At 35.9% G+C, this 20,217-nt stretch overlaps 2 protein-coding genes across 6 annotated transcripts; both read right to left on the bottom strand.

Annotated features, from left to right (window-relative positions):
- Positions 1-1,304: 1,304 nt before the first annotated feature.
- Positions 1,305-20,106, bottom strand: LOC136802960 (tubulin-specific chaperone C-like). 5 transcript variants are annotated; one of them, XM_067059694.1, is made up of 9 exons: positions 20,030-20,106; positions 19,463-19,579; positions 18,766-18,975; positions 18,178-18,312; positions 17,605-17,656; positions 16,837-16,901; positions 15,040-15,131; positions 14,598-14,759; positions 2,328-2,385 (listed from the first exon to the last, which is right to left on the bottom strand). In XM_067059694.1, exons 1-8 carry the CDS (start codon positions 20,096-20,098, stop codon positions 14,606-14,608), a joined length of 894 nt encoding a protein of 297 aa, XP_066915795.1. In that variant the 5' UTR covers positions 20,099-20,106; the 3' UTR covers positions 2,328-2,385; positions 14,598-14,605. The 5 variants fall into 5 exon arrangements, with proteins under 5 accessions (XP_066915792.1, XP_066915795.1, XP_066915794.1 ...); XM_067059693.1 differs by lacking the exon at positions 2,328-2,385 and adding an exon at positions 8,980-11,581; XM_067059695.1 differs by lacking the exon at positions 2,328-2,385 and adding an exon at positions 8,980-11,556.
- LOC136802950 (uncharacterized) lies at positions 2,393-5,928 on the bottom strand. Its single transcript, XM_067059678.1, has 2 exons — positions 5,295-5,928; positions 2,393-2,397 (listed from the first exon to the last, which is right to left on the bottom strand). Exons 1-2 carry the CDS (start codon positions 5,926-5,928, stop codon positions 2,393-2,395), a joined length of 639 nt encoding a protein of 212 aa, XP_066915779.1.
- Positions 20,107-20,217: the final 111 nt, after the last annotated feature.

Below are 20,217 nucleotides of genomic sequence, written 5' to 3'. Positions count from 1 at the left end.
GTCCCACAAATCCGGCGAGACCCTAGGCTGCATGCATCCCCAAATTAGTTTTGATATAGGGGATGCGAATCGGGCTCTGATATCGCTTCCGAGAAAATTACCGAATAGCTATGTATTTTGCAGAATTTTGGCGACTTGTATTTTTCAAAAAACTCGATGTGTATTGTTTGAGTTATTTGATGACGTAAATAGAAATCGAATAAAGATTCAAATAAAAAGAACAGATGGCTAGAAATCTCTCTTTCTCCTCTCTTTCTTTTTGTTTATCGAAATTAATTGAATTAGCAAACAAAACTCTCAAGATAACAAAAGACGACAAACTGTCAATCAAAGTTCTCTATCATTCAACTCTTTTTTTGGTTAGCAGATTTTTTGCTAAGTTTGGAACGGTTTTGTGAGCCTGATTCGCATCCCCTATATCAAAACTTATCAGAGGGGATGTGTGCAGCCTAGCGAGACCCATATCCCGCTAGTAGTAAGAGCCACTATGTTCTAAAAACTTTCAACCAAAATATTTTTCACCCCTCATTTTTGTGATCTTATGGACCTAATCGATTGTTTAAAAATATTTTGCTCCTAATAGGTCTGAGCACTCTAACTATAGGGAAACATGCAACAAATTGTCCCTGTGAGGTTGAAATATGAACCTGATCAAAATCTTCAAGCTGTGAACATTATACATAATGGATTATGTATGACTTTTTTTAATATAATCCAATATCACACATTTGGTGGAAAATATCCAAAATCTTGGTCTGGTGAACACATTACAGGAATATAGATAGATCTTGACTAGAATTTTGAGCGGAACCAAATATTCCCTCACAACTGAGTTTACTCGAATTTTGGGGCTGCAATTCAGACTTTACTCATTGTCTCCCGAATAGACGCCCCCCCCCCCGCTAAATGTTAAATGAAAAAAAAAAATCCACCCCCCCCCGCTCTTATTATTAAGACCCCCCCCCCGCTAATTAAATTTGAATAATTTAATGTTTTATTACAGTGTAGATAGACCTTAAACTTGTTAAAATCTTCCTTTTTGTTAGTATTGGTTCTTATTTTACGTGTTCAATTGTTAAAGTTTTTTTTTGTTGTTGAAATTGATATCAGTTTAAAAAAATTCTGTCTTCAAATTACCCCCCCCTCTTATTCCATCCCCCGCTTATTAGAATTTAGAAAATTTTCCTACCCCCCTGCTTATTCGGACCCCCACGTCTATTCGGGAGACAAGAGTAGGATGCAGTGTTTTGTATCAATAGATGTAAAATAAAATAGAAATTAAAAATATCGATAATAAGTGAAGATCGAATAAATAAAAAACATTCTATCTTTGCGAATAAAAATTATAACTCAAATATCTCAACATTCAATCAATGACCAGTTAGGAGAAGGTTCATCTAATTTCAACCAATTAAAATCGTCCACATCACGCCAGTTATTAACATCACGTGGCAGTTTCGAATTTTCGAAATCCTCTTCTATAGTTTCATAATGGAAAATATATTTACCGAAACTTAATTCTTCACAATCCTCAATGATTACTTTGCTGGTGACGTGAACGAAGAATTTTGAATTGATTGAAGTGTGGATTCTCAATTGTTGGCAAGCAAGATTCAACTCAGAGTCAATACAATCATTCACAAATATAGATCTTGCAATAGGTCCGCAAAATACACGACTGTTAATGACGTTGTTAAGTCTCATAGCTGATGGAGCACCTTTGATGTAAATAGTACAATTCGAAATATTGGATAAATTTAAATCTTTGCCAGTACATTCATTAGAATCGAGATTCAAAGTTTCGTCAAGACGGTCTGAAAACCCGACATTTGACGACGACAATGACGTAATGACGGATATAGTATTCTTTTCCTCTGACGGTTTGTCCTTCTTGGTCTTGGAGGGCGTCAAGCGTTGTCGTGATTTGAAAGCAAACTTCTTCTTCGGCATTAAGAGGTCTCTTTTCTCGATAACCTGAAGCCTGACCTCCTTGACGATATCTTGCGCACGCCTCACATCATAATTCGGTAGAAACGCCAACGAGTCAGAGATAAATTTCCAAATATTCGAAATATTTAGAAGTATGACGTCAAATTTAGCGGCACGTTCGAAAACAGGTGTTTTATCAGTCAGCTCGTTCAACTGGTGTAGGATCTGACGTTTCTCTTTATTAAACGTTTCTAAGAAAGCTTCAGCTGTTTCGTTACTGTTTTCCGTGTGATGCGTTCGCGTCTGTTTCTTGGCAGCGTAGTGCGCTAAACGTTCTTGACGGCGCACCTCGAATTGCGCCAACCTCTCTTGATGTTTACGCTGTAACGTCTCTTGGTATTCTTCATCACCCATGGTGTTTGCTTTGTTATTTTTCTTTGTCTATTTGTATTTTTTCTTAGTTTTACCCTAAAGAACAAAGAGATGAAATGTTATAATGAAAGAATTGATAAATCTCTGGGCCCGGTTGTTCAAAAGTGGATTAGCGGCCGATTAGCTTAAGTCCGGATTAAATAGCGATTAGCGCCGATTAACGAAAATTTGTCTGTTGTTCAAAAAATATCACGATTAAAAAAGAGATTAACTTAGACTTAAACACCCCAAAACTTAATCCTGCTCGGGAGGTGGATTAAGGAAAGATTAAGCTTAAAACAAAGTGAGAAATGGCCGCCATGAACATGATTTTATATGGAAATTTGCAAAGAAGACGTCCAAGAACATACAGACTGAAAGATTTTATGCATAACAACACTTTTTCAGATGAGGACATTCGGATGCGCTTTCGCTTTTCACGACAAGGCATTGTGTTTTTAACCAATCTTCTCAGACAAGATCTGCAAAGACCTACACAAAGAAACCACGCTTTGTCTGTGGAAAGTCAAGTGTTGATTTCTTTAAAGTTTTTGGCATGTGGAAGTTTCCAACAAGTTGTGGGAGATGTTATTGGAGTGGATAAATCAACTGTTTCAAGGATTGTTCCCCCAATTTTGTCAAGCTCTCAATCGCAAGAAAAACCAATTCATTGTATTCCTTCCCTACCACTGCCCAACAAAAGACAGAGATCAAGCAAGGTTTTTACAGAATGGCTGGCTTTCCAAGCACAATTGCTTGTATCGATTGCACACATGTAAGAATTTCTTGCCCCCATGAAGATGAAAAGGACTTTGTAAACAGAAAAAAATTATCATTCTATAAATGTTCAAGCCCTGACTGATCATAATTATCGTTTTCCCTTTCCTCCGATCGATGTTGATGCAAGATGGCCGGGGTCGACACATGATAGTTTTATTTTTCGTGTTTCTGCAGTCAAAAATCACTTGGATAATAACAACAACTCGATAGACGATGGCTTGGTTATTGGAGACTCTGGATATGCTTTATCACGCTACCTTTTGACCCCCTATGACAACCCTGTAACACCACGAGAAAGACGATTCAACCGATGCCAAAAGAGAGCTAGAAGTTCAGTCGAAAGAAGCTTTGGTTTGTTAAAAGCACGATTTCCTGCGTTACGATTTGGTTTGAGAGTCGACCCTATAAAAGCATGTCAAATAATTGGTACATGCTTTATCCTTCATAACATTGCTATTATGTTAAATGAAGACCCATTTGACAATGAAGAAGACCCAGACGACTTTGAGGCAGAACCTTATGATGGAGACGATCAAAATCGTGGTGCAATACGCGATCATATTGCAAATACATTCTTTTAAAAAACATGTTCAAATACATAAGATCTTTATCAAAAATATTATCAATTTACATTTTACAAACGACACAACACACCACCGACCACACACAGTCATTCAAACAATGGCAAGAACTTGGTGTAACATTACATATTGCAGACATTTAATTGTATTCTTCTTATACTATACGCTTATTATAATATACCATAACATATAATACTTTTATACTACCTCATATCAGTTGCTGCACACTATCCTCTCTATCCTCACTGTCCTCTCCATCCTCACTGTCCTCTCTATCCTCACTGTACTCGCTGTCCTCTCTATCCTTACTGTCCTCTCTGTCCTCTCTATCCTCACTGTCCTCTCTATCCTCACTGTCCTCTCTATCCTCTCCATCCTCACTGTCCTCTCTATCCTCTCTATCCTCTCCATCCTCACTGTCCTCTCCATCCTCACTGTCCTCTCTGTCCTCTCCATCCTCACTGTCCTCTCTATCCTCACTGTCCTATTTGTTTCCGTTTTATCACAAAAATTAACAAGTTTTAGCCTCTCGTTTTCTCAAAATTTTCCGAAAGGGCATTTTCCTATACATTAAAAAATACTCAATTTAGCAATCCGATTAATCTGATTACAGGTTGCTGTATTAATCCGATTACAGATCGTCGTGTTCTCGCTCTCAACAAAAAGTGATTTTACTGGGCCTGATTTCAATAGCCGAAAATTTAGTGGGGTGGACAATTTTATTTACCTTAGCGAGGATGGCAAGGATAATAAAAAGGATAGTAAGAAAATTGAGGATGGTTAGGGAAGTGAAGATATCGAAGATATATTGAGAAAAATAATGAGAGTGAGGATCAAGGCTGGTGAGGATAATGAGAACAGTGTAGACAGTTGACAGTAAGGATAGTGAGGATAGTGAGGATGGAGAGGACAATGAGGATGGAGAGGACAGTGAGGATGGAGAGGACAGAGGGGACAGTGAGGATAGAGAGGATAATGAGGACAGTGAGGATAGAGAGGACAGTGAGGACAGTGAGGATAGAGAGGACAGTGAGGATGGAGAGGACAGAGAGGACAGTGAGGATAGAGAGGACAGTGAGGATGGAGAGGATAGAGAGGATAGAGAGGACAGTGAGGATGGAGAGGATAGAGAGGATAGAGAGTACAGTGAGGATAGAAAGGACAGTGAGGATGGAGAGGACAGTGAGGATAGAGAGGACAGTGAGGATGGAGAGGATAGAGAGGACAGCGAGTGAGGGACAGTGATGAGAGGAAAAGGACAGTGAGGATAGAGAGGACTGAGGATGGAGAGACATGAGGACAGTGAGGATAGAGAGGATAGAGAGGATAGAGAGGACAGTGAGGATGGAGAGGATAGAGAGGACAGCGAGTACAGTGAGGATAGAGAGGACAGTGAGGATAGAGAGGACAGAGAGGACAGTGAGGATGGAGAGGACAGTGAGGATGGAGAGGATAGAGAGGATAGAGAGGACAGTGAGGATGGAGAGGATAGAGAGGACAGCGAGGACAGTGAGGATGGAGAGGATAGAAAGGACAGTGAGGATGGAGAGGACAGAGAGGACATTGAGGATAGAAAGGACAGTGAGGATAGACTGGATAGAGAGGACAGTGAGGAGGAGGATGAGGAGGAGTGAGGATAGATAGGGATAGAGAGGACAGTGAGGATGGAGAGGATAGAGAGGACAGCGAGTACAGTGAGGATAGAAAGGACAGTGAGGATAGAGAGGACAGAGAGGACAGTGAGGATAGTGAGGATAGAGAGGACAGTGAGGATAGAGAGGACAGTGAGGATGGAGAGGACAGTGAGGATAGAGATGACAGTGAGGTTGGAGAGGACAGTGAGGATAGAGAGGACAGTGAGGATGGAGAGGATAGAGAGGACAGAGAGAATGGAGAGGACAGAGAGGACAGTGAGGATAGAGAGGACAGTGAGGATGGAGAGGATAGAGAGGATAGAGAGGACAGTGAGGATGGAGAGGATAGTGAGGATAGAGAAGACAGTGAGGATGGTGAGTATAGTGAGGATGGTGAGGACAATGAGGATAGTGAGGACAGTGAGGAGTGTGAGTATAGAGAGGATAGTGAGGATGGTGAGTATAGTGAGGATAGTGAGGATAGTGAGTATAGTGAGGACAGTGAGGAGTGTGAGTATAGTGAGGATGGTGAGTATGGTGAGTATAGTGAGGATGGTGAGGACAATGAGGATAGTGGATGCGATATTACACATTACATATATTATGCTACATATATAGCAGGCGGATATAACACAGGCGGAATATAATATAAGATAAATGTCTGCAATATGTAACTTCTTACACCAAGTCTTTCCCATTCAAACTTTCTAATATTATTTGTTTACAAATCTCTGAATTTTCGAATGTTTTCGTTCGTTCGATCCTGTTAAACCTGTTTAGCGAACCCGTCGAGCAGGTCGCACTTGTCAATCTCTAAACAAAACTTCTTTCAAAACAAAAGAATTTTTTTCAAAACAAAAGATTTTTTTTTCAAAACAAAAGAAGGCGAAAATTATCAAAAGAAAAAATCGCTTTCAAGACAAAAGAATTCTCTCAAAACAAAAGAAAGATTTTTTTTTAAACAAAAGGAACTAACCTATGTCATAACAGTGTCGACAAAAATTATTTGTCAACAAAAGGGAGACAGTCAAAAACAAATGAGTGTGGTAAATGGTGTGCTGTGGAAAAAAATAAGTTAACTGTAGACTATATTATACCAAGTTTTTTATTTATTGTTCGTTATTGTTGATATTTTCTTCGGTAGGGTCCACATAAACAAAGTTTGTTTTCATTAAGGTCAACTCTAAAGCTGCCTTTTCTTTTCTTTCTGTAGATCGAGCAACTCAGCATGCCTTCGTTCATTTTTTTATCTTCAATAACACTTCTTTGTTTTTCAAACGCTGAAATTTTAGTTTTGCTTTTTGAATGTTCAGCTCTTTGATTAGACATTGTCTTTGAATAGTTAAGGTGCTTGTTTTATTTTTCTTTGAGGGTTTCTTTGACTGTAAGATGTTTTTTTCTTCTTGTTTATTATTGTTGAAGGATTCTGGGCTGGTTTTAGAGGGGTGGACTGAACAACATCACATCATTCTCGATGAGTTTATTTTGGCTGCTAGGCCCGGGTTGATCCAATGAAATCGAGTTGCTCTGGATATCTAAAAAGACAAGGGTGGATTAAAATATTATTTATTTTATTGGTATTTTTTTTCTTTCGTTATGTTCAAGAACAAAGAAAAACTTATTACATGCATTGTTCTTCCCTGACTGAGTGAAATTAATATCATAAAGAGAATTATTTGTACGAATGGAATAATCGAAACAAAGAGTTTTCTTTACCTGTATCATCAATGAATGATGAGGAGAAAAAACCATCTAGGCCTTCAAAGGAAGGGCGTCCTTCGAAAAGTGAAATTACTTTATGCTGAGCTTCAGTTGGGGGTTTTTTGTTGGTGGCCCACCACCAGTTTCCATTGACGTATCTTTTATACTCGTTGTGAGTGATTTTTGCATCGGATTTTAGATTTTTCCATTTTGTTTTCGATGTCTTTTGTGCTTCTATTTGCAACACACCGAGGGCATTAACTTTCAAAGTTATGTTCTCCCATAGAGCTTTGTTTAGCAGCGTTTGTTATTGAAGGGGAGAACTTTCCTTCAATCGTGCTCTGACTAGCCTCGTATTCCTCCAAGATGATCCTGATCTCATCAGCAGTGAAGTTAGTTTTTCTTGGTCTTTTTCCTGACATTTTGTATAGATTGTTCGATTGTTCTTGAATGAGTTTTTTAAAGTTTTTTTTATTTCTCCTTTTGTTTGTTTTGGTTTCGCAGGGAACGTTCGAAAATTGAAAAATGACGTCACGGAACATTCGAAAAGGGTTTTCCCAGAGTTTTCCCGCGCGATTACTTAATCTGACGTTCGAACAACGGAAGTTAATCCCCGCGATTAACTAATCGAAACTTAATCGCGATTAGCGTTAATCGGGATTTAATCTAATCGATTTTTTGAACAACCGGGCCCTGTCTAAAAAAATATGTCGTAACTTTCGCTAATCAGAACTTGTATTATTCGAATCTCTGTGTAATTCGAACAAATTAGACTTCCCGTTCGAGTTCGAATTAGCGAGAGTTAACAGCTTGGGGTTTCCACTTTCTCAGGACCCAATCATAGTGTAATACACAAATTTCCTACTACACATTTTCTTATAAGCAAAAATGTAAAAATGGCGGAGAAAATTCAGGAAAATCTACAAAAACATCCGAATTCATCAATTTACGACATTTGCAGCCAATCTGAATGTATTACAAGTGAAGAAGGAAGATCCAAAGACACGCTTGAATGTAAGAAGTGCACTATATATGTTCTTCAAATCCAGTTATGTCTAATATACAAATCGAGAGCTTTTATCTGTCAAAACTGTGTCGTGATCACCCCTGATCTATTGGAAGGGGTTACTTCATGTGAAACGTCAAAAGTCTCAGGATTCCGAAAGGAGCTAAAAGCTTACGAAAACATAATGAAAGCCCAAGACGTAGAAATCAATCAACTAAAGTCCAAAGACGTCAATACTATGATCAGCGAAATGAAAGATAGCTTTGAGAAGATGGAAAACACCATTGAAAAGAAAGAAGAAGTAAGACCACGAAGCTACGCAGCAGTTGCGTCGAAGCAAATCGAGAAGAACATAGAAAACGCATTTCGAAGGGAGAAACAGAAAGAACGACAGATTCAATCCACAGCATGTAATTTAATTCTTTATGGAGTTGACGAATTCACTGAAGATTCAGAGGAGTCAACCAAAATTTCCGACGAAGAGTACCTTCATGAAAAAGTCTTATCTTTGAAACTACGCTTAAGGAATATAAAGATAGAAGAAACTCAAAGAATCGGGAAATTTTCGAAAGAAAGAGAAGATGAGAAACGCTATATAGACCAATCAAAGTCCGATTTGCAAACGAAGAAGACAAAAATAAAGTTTTTGGAGCGATCACTAAAGGAGCAAGATTGCCCTTCCGGATAACAGAAGACCTAACAAAAAGTGAAAGCAAGACAATTAAAGAGTGGTGTATGAAAGCCCAAGAATTGAATAATTCAATAGAGGACACAAACTTCAAATTTAAAGTTAGGGGGAATCTCTACCTTCCGGAAAATTGTAAACCGAACAAAGAGCGGTTCATAGACGTGAACTTTCAGATCCCTGGCTTACAGTGTTTGAGTAACCGGAATTGACGCCAGAGGTTGATTCCAAGAAGTCAGACTAAGTAATATTTTCTAAAAAAGTTAAACTCTCATTCAGTTTTCCGTCTATCTCCAAAATACTATAAATATACAATATTACCAAGAAATATACAAAAAAGAAATGCTTGTTTTTAAACATAATTATCGTTTATCTTATAAATATGGAACCCTTACAAAATCATCTTTTAGAAAAAGACGAACCAAAAGAATTATCGTTAAATATCGGATTATTCTCTCGTAAAGAGCGCTGTTAAAAAATTCACAAAAAAGCCTTCAGTCTACAGAAAGTAGTCCTGAAAACACCAAATTTTGCAATAAATGCACCATATAGGCGGTGGTTACACGTAGCCGGGGTGAAGTTCACTCCAGTCTATAAAGAGATCCTGAGGACCGGAGTGAAAATATTTTTGAGGATTTTTTTTGCAAATTTTTGCAGATTTTTACATATATACACAATTTCTTTTTCACTCCGGGTTGAAGAAAAATGTGCGTCGGTTTTTATTTTATTAGGTTTTAGTCAAAAGTCATTCTAAGGTGGTGGTTACAGGTCTTACAGGTAGCTGGGGTGAAATGCACCCCGGGGTGAAAATAAATTAAAATTTTCACCCCGGATTGAAAAAAGGGTTTTCACCCCGCCTTTCGCCGACGTGTATCCCAAAATGATTTTCACCCCGGGGTGAATTATTTTTCCATTTCACCCCGGGGTGAATTTCACCTCAGCTACCTGTAACCACCACCTTAGAATGACTTTTGCATCGGATTTCGCGTGGATAATTAGACGATCCGTTCTTCGGGTCATACCATGGAGCTGTACAATATAATATACAATCTTTATGAAGTATAAAAAAGAAATTCATGACGTGCTACAGCCAACTCTCCATATATCGAATTTCTATTACTCGAATATTTCTGTAATTCGAACGAAGATAATATTAGCCCGCCCGCTCAGTTGGAAAGTAGTTCAAACTAGTCTCTGTTATTCGAATCTTTCTCTATGGTAGTTCGAATAAAATTTTTGTTCCCTTGAAAATCGAATTAGAGAGAGTCAACTCTAGCAGCAATTCAAGCGAGATTATCAATCAGTAGTTTCACTTCCAAGGTTATCTCTGAACCCTGCACATTCTTTGTCCGGTGCAGCAATTTGGTTTTCACTGATCGTTCGATAAACGGTAATCCTATCAAAACACAAATGACAAAGCGCCGCCAATTTCTGTCGAATACTCCGTTGCAAGAAGACGTAGATGATTGGTTCAACCAGATTGTTCAGACAGTTTAAACCAATCAGAGCGATTGTAACATCGCGACGATGCGCTGTATTATTGACGAAACGTTCAATGATGGAGGGGACCAAATTCAACAAAAAATACGAAAGAACCAAACATGCTGGAATCAAATACTTCTTGAATAAGTCACGTGATAACGTGCTTCCCGCTGATTGGACATTATCCCTGGACGATCGAACGCGGATGTATATAGTAACATAACTGAACGCCGTGAATAAGACAACAAATCCGTTATACGAAAATGACACTTCTTGACGTATATTCATGCTACCGTTAAGCGCCGCTACGTATTTCGTTGCCAGTCCAAAACTGACGGATAAAATCCATAACAGAGCGATTTGAAGGGCGAACATTTTCCGACTCATGACGTGAGAGTATCGAATATCAAGAAACGCCAATGCAAGTCGGTCCATACTTAACAGTAATAAATTCACCACGTAAGCAATGTATATGATGTAGAATGTGACTCGAAATGTTATGTTTGTGGGGAGACTATTCGCGAATGAATAAACAGCGTAAACATTGACTGCTAACAGAGCGATAGAAACAGTACTTAGATGTAACAGTAATAGCGATTGATTGGTCATTTCAGATGATTTGGTTAATATGAGAATCATACCAACAATGTGAAATAGAAACGCCATCGTAATGATGACATATGCTATTGCGATCAGTGCAGTAATGCTACCATCGTTCACAACGGTTCCATCGGTGTAAAATTCTCCACAATCTCTGATGTCAATCCACATGATTGTTTTTTCTTAGGAGTTGTTTAATGTTTGTGAAAAGTTTTGCCGGAATTATCTTTTAACGTAATTGATCAAGTCCAGTGGACTCCTGAATGAAGGGTTTCGAAGTACTTGAACTTTGTGAGTGATTTCCCCCTTTCATAAAATGTCCAACAGTCAACAATCTAGATGTTTGGTTTGAACAAAAAGGATGTTCGATTCCGTTGTTGGAGCAATTTTTTCTTTCACCAATACAATGATATCACTATTCAGCGATCATCTCATTTGTGTCATAGATCTGACTTTCTTTAATTTTGAGTCAACCAAAAAAGCCTTTCCTTTCTTTATATTCAAACGTAGTTTGATTCAACAATGTAATATCAGTCACGCTGCAACAACATCAATTGGTTTGTAAACACAATACTGCTGCTCTTTAGAAAAAGGTTGATTTCACCAAGAAACTTCTGTTTCCGTCACAAAATTTGAATCACCGCATACGATAGCATTAAACAGATTCACAGGACACTGTTGTTTTACAGTTCTTTCAATGAAAGCTTCTTATTCATTCACCACACACCAATTTAATCCTCTCAACCTCTGCATAGTAAGACAACAAAAAAACCTAAAATAGACGGAAGAGCGAATATAACATTATTACAAGACGCTTTTTGATGAGCTATTAAGAAATGTAATATCTTATCATAATTAGATATGCAACCATGGAGTTTGTTGAAACAAGCATTCTGATTGGCTAAAAGCTTATCATTATAGAAATAAATTAGGTCCAATTCAATTGAAATAGGAATGTGGTAAAATCATCACGGATGATCAAATTTTCTTTAGATTCGAAAGTTAATCCATTCCCCCACGCTTAACATTATCACTAAAACCCAAACAAAAGCTAGTTCTTAATAAAAGATTATTAAAAAAGACTTTGATAGATCATAGAGAAATGAATTTTATTAGTCAGACAGAACTTTGTCAGCTTCTTAATCTTTATAATAGACTTTAGAACAGACTTTAGAAAACACAGATTCATGTGCTAGGTGTAATTTTCTTGGATAAAAAACAAGATTTTTTTTAACACAAGTACGTACAGGTACGTAAAAAATCAGTCCAATAAAGCAAACATGTTATGGAGAATGTTGCAGAAAGAAATTTTGAAATGACAGCTCTGCGTCTCAAACAAAAATAATTTTCTTATGTAAAATTGAACTAATCTTTGCATAATGTCATAATAACATTACAAACGTACTGATTTGCTGAGCTCATTATAAATCGCCTTCTTATAGTCAAATCACAATTTAATAAAACTCATCATAGTTCTTTGATCAATGTTTAATCTGATGACCTAACGACACTGCCCCAACTACTCATAATAAAAACGAATTTCACAACGAACAAAAAGGGTCTACCGCAGCTTCTTACGTCATGTTATTAAAGTTTTACGAGCTTTACATTATTTTTGCCTAAATTTCGCTTTGATAAACGAAAAATTTTTTCCCCTAAATGAAAGTTCTGTTTGGAAAATACCGGCATATTATAATAGCGTGACAATCTCTCTTTTTACTTCTGACCTACGCACAGAAACTGATGTAACTACCATAAAAGTTGTTCAGTATAAATAGATTGAATATAGGTTTCTCTAGAATATCGTAAGTTGGTCTAATATCGACATCCCTCGTCTAATTCCGACACCCTTCTTTAGAGACAGGAATAATATGAAAGTTTAAACACTGATTGAAAAAGGCTTTGACCACTAAGCAAAGAAAAATAGTTTTGACCTATCTATCAATTTCAGCTGATAAAAAAGTCGGAATTAGTTGAGGGATGTCGACATTAGGCCAAATTACGGTAGCTAACCCCCCTAATGCAACTGCATAAATTTGCAGACAGAGTGATCAATATCGAAAGTACGTTCGAACGCTCAAATAAACAAATTGAATGGTGGTATAATATTAGAAAATGACTTTTGTTATGCAACTCCACCGCTATTGGCTACCGAAAATACTCCATTATTACGCTAATACAAGTGTGTTGGTTTAGAGACCCACGCACGCATGCTTAGTAGAATTAGAGAAGCGCGGTTGGTTTCGTGAAAAAAGAAGAAAAAGAGGAACTCGTTGAAAAGACAAACTTTAACCATAAGAAAACGAACAAACTCGTTGTGAGTAGGAAAGAGTTATGAGTAAGAATATAACGAAAGTTTCTTTTCAAATACTGTAGAGAAGGTTATAGAGACAATAGATCACTTTTTTAGAGCACCTTGTTGAAAAAAAAACATTCTAATTTAACGGAGCCCTCTAAAGCATTCACTCAACGTTGGTTTAGTTAGCTGAGGGAATTTCTTAAATTTCTTCCTTTGCTTAAAGAAAACCAAAAGATTTTTGAGTAGGCATAGGATACCTGCAACACATGTGAAAATGACCCATCTAATTATCCTGAAACACTTTAAAAAGTTAAAAGGAAGTCGTCTAATTTAATCAGTTAGCAATTTGTTACTTGAATGAATTACAACAAAATTGGAACAAGCAACGCTTAGAAACCTGATACACTTTATTATGGCGGAGGCCCGGAAAACCCGACTTTTTGTAAATCGGGTTTCCGAGGCTTATTACAGCTTGAAAAATACTATCATGATAACTCTAAGTCACATTTCAAACTTGAGCTGAGCAAATAAAAACTATCGAAAACACTTTTATCTAACGTGATTAAATTTTTGAATAGCTTTCACGGATTTAAGCAAGATAAAATTTATCAAGCTTTTTTAAAGAATGAAGCGTGGTTGATTTTAATGTCAGATTAGCAGAACAGTTGGTCAAAAGCTTTGCTGTCAGAGTCTTTACAAAAATATCTCAGGGATTAATACGAGTTAATTGAATATAAAGGAATGCTCGTCTCTTTTCATAGTTTTAAAGAAGCATTGGGAGGGATTCAATCACATACGTTTCTGCTACTCAACGACCTGGTTGCAAAACATACCAGCTCAGAAGGAGGAAGTCACCAACACTGTATTGATAAAAAAAAGTACAATTATTCACAAAAAGATCTCATGGCTTTCGAACTTTCAATTTCTCCTACAAAACACAAATTACACTAATCATTGAATATTTGGTCACTAATTTTTCTTTGTCGACCACTTTCTTAAAATACAGTCAAGAAATTATCAACCAACAAATGACAAATATGTCAATCATGAAACAAGACCACTAGACACCGTTTGTTGTGGTCAAAGAGTCTAAATTTAGAGCACATCTAGGCACCAACCCTTACAATATCAGTGGGTTTAATGACGGGTGGGTAGTTAATAGTCAATTAACAGAGTAATTGTAAGTAGATTAGCATCGAAAACTCTTACCCTTAATTCTAATAAACCCATATCTCTCCATATCTTATGAATCCTTTTCTTAAAAAAGTACGCTACTCGGAGATAGTCGGAGGAGGTTATGAACAAACAAGACCAGTTTGGGTACTCTGGAAGATAGCTCGATCAGGGAAAATCATAAAAGGGAGGAAAGGGTTAAGTAAGCCCTTTACAAAAATATACTAAAGGTACATCAGAAAGGAAGTTATAAGGCAAACTTAAAAAGAGATCAACTAAACGTAACATCTGAAGCTTCAGATCTTTCGTGACAAACCTTTTTTCTCATCTGTATCTCCGATGAACGAGAGTGCTATTCCCATACCTTCCCATTCGGTTTTTCATGGCGGCGTTTTGTGCGTCTCGAACGCGTTGGAGCCGCTCATTGCGTCGTTTCTCAAGCTCTGATACTGGAACGTACATTTCGTCTTCCTCAGACCTTTAAAAGATGAAAAAAACAGGTGAAGGTATTTTTCTTATGGTGCCGAAAGGGGATAAAGTTGTTATTTCTTTTGATTGAGAGTGCTGTGTAAGCAAATAACAAGATAGATGAATGGAAGTTAGACGAGAAGAGATCAGTAATCAAGACTTCAAAACCTTGGAGAACGACAGCACGTGCCACAGACTTTTTTCATCAGTAGTCTATGTCTGAGTGACCCTTGCAGAATTTGAAGTAATCTATGATGAGTTAAAATACAAAATCCATAATTGATACATACAGATATTCACAGAGTTTCCAACAACCAGCAAAGCAGGAGAAGATGATGGAAGGGATTGAGACAATCAACAAAATCAATGTCGACAAACTCATCTAAAAATCAAAGAAAATATGAATATATTCACATCTGTGTTATCCTTAAAGGGGACGTCTGCTTTGGTAGATCATTTCAGTCATAATTCTATGCCAGATAGCTAAATTAGTAGAAAAAAGTTTGCAGAAAAAACGAACTCAAAATATTTAGTTTTGACTGACATATTCAGATTTTAGTGTTTTACAATTTCCTCTCTTTTACCTGATTTTTGACGTAACCTTTGTTCGTAATTTATAAGAACAGAAATCTTGTCTGTAGTCTAAAGTACCGTAAATCACCGATTAAGCGCCCCGCTTGAATTAGCGCCCCGCTCGAATAAGCGCCCCCCATTTAGTTAAAATAATTTTATAAGCGCCCCGTTCGAATAAGCGCCCCCCTTTGAATAAGCGCCCCCTTCAGATGATTAACAGTTGAAAAAAATTGGAACAAAAATAAAAATCAAGGTCTTTTAGCTTTCTTTTTTTTCTGTTTCTTATTAGATTTTTCTTTTATTCATCCTTTTTTGAAGTTAAGTTTAAGCAGATTCCGAATTTGTTGATATACGAATTTCTGAAATAAAAAAATAAGCGCCCCGCTTGAATAAGTGCCCTGCTTGAATAAGCGCCCCCCTCAGAGCCTGAAAAATTAAATAAGCGCCCGGGCGCTTAATCGGTGATTTACGGTACTGTATTTAAACAACTTTTGATAAGAACATTTTAATTCAAACTTCTAATTTCGATGATTTTTCCAGTCCACAACTATATAAATATTTCAGTTTTCTATGAAGATGTTGGAGTAAGCTTTCATTGACAAAATGTTGGGAAAATAATGTTTTAACGACTTTAAATGCTCTTGCATATCTCTGACTTACTTAAAATTTTCTTATAAAAATGCCAGCTGCACAGAAAGAGGAGTTAATCTTGTTTACTTGAAAGAACATAGAAAACATATAACATAAGCTACGTCATAAATTTTGAAAAAGAGGGATTTTTTAAATGGCCATAGAAAGTGATTGAAAAAAAATCTCTTGAAGTGAGATAGCTCATTTTAATCTCCCTGGAATAATTTTTCCAAAAATTCTAAAAAAACAATACCTAAAATCAGACCAGACGTCCCCTTTAAAAAACCAACTGAGGAATGCTTAAAAGCAAGAAACGAGTATATCTACAATAGACCTCATCGGAGTTTTTGATTTTTCTTAAAGCAGTGATGCATTGTGGGATTGTTTCGGGAGTATTACAATAGAGATCTCTTAAAGAATTCCTTGAGGGAATTCTATTGTAATACCCCCGAAACAATCCCACAATGCATCGCTTTTTTAGAAAAATCAAAAATTCCGATATAATCTATTTCTGAATTTTCACATTTTCTCGGTTTTTAAACTTTAAGGGGCTACCTAGAATATTTTCCAGTATGGGGCAATCTAAATCCTAGGGACCACCTAAATTCTTAGGGGCTACCTAGAACCTGCTTATAACATTAATTCTTGAAAAAGCAATAAAGTTTCTTTGGTTATGTTCTTCTTTTAAGCATGTATTGCCCCTACTTGCTCCTTAGAGACATCGCACAAGAGCAAGACGTCTTTTAATACAAAATAAAATAACTGTTTTTGATTTTTTAAAGAAAAATTATTTGAAATCGATATTTTGGTCTATACGTTAATGTGTGGAGCATTCTGTCACCACAGCACAATGGCTAACATTATTGAGAGAAGGTGGGACTTACATCTTCGAATTGTGAATAAAAATGTTCACAAGTTAGTTCTGAACAGAAACTTTTCGTCAGTGCATCTGAAAAGAAGAAAATGATCATTTATTTTTAAGAAGTGCACCTTGAGTACTAATTTTTGAGGTCGAAAAAATAAAAAATTAAAAAATGATCGCATTTCGCGGGAACGAATTTTCGCAGTTTTACCTATTTTCGACACATTTCTTTCATTTTTCCAGGGATTTTTTGAACTTTTTGATTAAAATTACCAAATTTGTAACCCGCAGTTTCTAATTTTCGTGGTTTACCCAAAAAACCGCAGAAAAAGCGAGAATTAGTTAGGGTTAGGGTTAGTAATGAAAGTGGAAACTTTTTATTATTAAAATAATGTCCAAAAACGACTCAAAACCCTATACAACTTTAATGAATTTTTAAAATGAACAAAGAGGTACTCAGTGTAAAAATGATAATTATAGCATAATCATTGAAGAAGTTAATTTTCTTCTTCTTCATTTTCAATTTTCATTTTCCAATATTTTTTGAAATTTTTCTTTTTGATAATGTTCAACTCCTGTTTTTATCTTTTCAACAAGCAGTGAACCGCTGGAATAATTCAAATTCTATCAAGAGTTACAGCCTTTTTTGTCTCTGCTGCAAATTATATTGAGACAGACTTTAGTAAGTATTTCAGGCTTAAAACCAATGTCACAAAAGTGCGATTCCAGGAATGACTACAAAGTAATTAACTTTTATTTTTTCAATGAAAGAAACTTTATCATGACTCGCCATAAACATGATGTCTCATTTGGTTGGTGGGCAAGCATTTATTGATGATTTTCTGAAAAAAAAATAATTAAAAATTATGTGTATCCATTCTTCAAGAATGACCAGTAATTGCAATGCACCACTAAGAGTCTTTTGAAAACTTTCCACCCAATACGTCACTTAAAGAAAAGAAAAAGTGACGTATTGGGTGGAAACAAAAACAGAAAAGTTGCATAATTCCGTGAAGTCATTGCAGTGGTGTATATCATGAATATTGATATCTAATAATTGTGTGTGGGGGGGGTGGTATCAATCAATTCATAAATCACTACTCATTCTAAAGTATCAAAGAATTTACTTGCGTATAAAATAAATTTCATGTTGCCAAAATGAGCATTTCAGGGAAAATTGGTCCTGAGAATACCAAAAATAGGGTGATCTCTGTTAAAATGTGATTAATTCTTGTGTACTTCTTGAAAGTTGTGGTATGCAAAAATTCCAGAAAATCATTTTACTGTCTGAAATTTTAGTACTGACCCTTCCTGCGTTAGTGCAAGACCAATCGTAGAAATGTCACACAATTTCAATTCCTACCTCACAACTCCTTTGAATTTGACGTGTTTTCTTGCTATTGCAGTCTGGAAAGTGTTCTCTCCTTATGGGGTATTGCTCATGTAGGTCACAGCGAAAAATATGGCAATAATCTGCCAGACACCGATACTCTTTACCCTGCAAAGTGAAAGAGAAAAATACATGCCTTCGGATTTATCGCCTTTAGAGCACATCAGCTTTGATCCGTCATGATTCACAATCTGGATAAGACTATCACTGTGTCTCACTAACATTCTGCCGATTGATAGTGTTAAGGTTTCGATCACAGACTTGCACCACGATGGATTGTGTTCGAATCCCAAGCACTTCCAGGCAGGGTGTTAGAGATATACTCATTCAGTCGAATCGAAAAAATAAGACTTTCTGCCCTATTCACGTGCATCATGTGAATCAATGTGAATCTATCAGACTTTGTCACACTTGTACTTTTATATAATGTTTTAGAGTGCTATGAAAAGAATGTCTATATGTTTTGCAAATTGCATAATCATGGTGTGTAACAATTTCCCCATTAAAATAGATAAAGATCAATTTAAAAAAGTCTGTATGTAGGTCCAAAAATATATTTACATGTTTGATGAGGTCTCGATGTTTGCTATAAAAATGTTTGTAGATGTGTTCCTCAGTGTAAAACTTCTTTCCGCAAGCATCACATTTCCAAAATCCATTTGAAGTTTCAAGTTTCTTCTCCTCCAGTGCATTATACATTGATTGTTCCAAATTGAAAACACAACCTCTGGGAACTTCAACTCCATAACGCTTGTATATGGGATTGAACTCCTATGGAAAAATTAATTTATATATTTGCAATTTTACTTTTGTAAGCCTTTTGTTGGGTTTTATAATTATAATCTCAGAAAAAATTCAGATGATAGTATGGGAGGTATTGAGAGAGACATTAATTTTTGTTGGTATTGACAATATAAATTTCTGAAATTATTTAAACAGTATCGAAATAAATTTTCATGTCTGGTTATGAAATCTGTGAAGAATAATTTGCTACAATACCAACAGCTAGTATTTCAAACACAAGACAAGACAAGCCTTGTGATTTTCATTCGATTGTTACCATACAAAGGGGGGGGGGTTGTACTTTTACGATGTGACGGGATTGGCCCTTTCTTAGTACGGTATTACAGGATTTCACAAAAAGTACAAACCGGTGTGACGGTGTTATTATTTTTTTCAATTTTCGGGATTCCGGGATTTAACAAAAATCTTGACAGGAAAACGGTATTTCGAACCCCAACAAACCCCCCCTACAAACCTGAAGAAGTAAATTCCTGACGAGTGATGATCGAGCAAGTGAGCAATTTCTTTCTTTGTTGACAGCAGAAGCGAAAGGAAGATTCAGTAGAAACAATTTCTTCTTCAAGTTATCATTCTAAATGGTAAAGAAGGGGAGAAATAACATTTCAAAAGTAATTATCTGACATTTTTTGAGTTTTGTTCAAAAATATTTCGCAAATTAAACCCTTTCAAAATTTCCATTGAGACTTAATTTCGCGGATGACATCCAAATGGACTTCGACATAAAAGCCTTGCTGTCTTTTTTACTATTTTGGTTTGTATCTATGTTAAAACTAAATAATTAAATAAATAAATAATAAATAAATAAATAAATAAATAAATAAATAAATAAATAACTAAATAAATAAATAAATAAATAAATAATAAATAATAAAATAAATAATAAATAAAAAAAATAAATAACTAAATAAATAAATAATAATAAATAAATAAATAAATAAATAAATAAATAAATAAATAAATAAATAAATAAATAAGTAAATAAATAAATAGATAAATTATAAATAAGTAAATATATATTTACCTTGGTTTTCCCACAAATTGTGTGCGAAAATGAAACCCAGAGCATGTATATTATATTTATGAGCTTCATATTTTTTTTATTCTAAAAATAAATATGTTTTTCATACTAACCATTTTAGTTAGATTTTGCAATATAAAAAGAACATCATTGAAACATGGCCAATTGAATAATAAATTACTGAATTCCTT

Source organism: Clytia hemisphaerica, unplaced genomic scaffold, assembly GCF_902728285.1.
Source record: "Clytia hemisphaerica strain Z4C2 unplaced genomic scaffold, Clytia hemisphaerica genome assembly, whole genome shotgun sequence".
Lineage (NCBI taxonomy): Eukaryota > Metazoa > Cnidaria > Hydrozoa > Leptothecata > Clytiidae > Clytia > Clytia hemisphaerica.
This window is presented reverse-complemented; position numbering and strand designations above follow the sequence as displayed.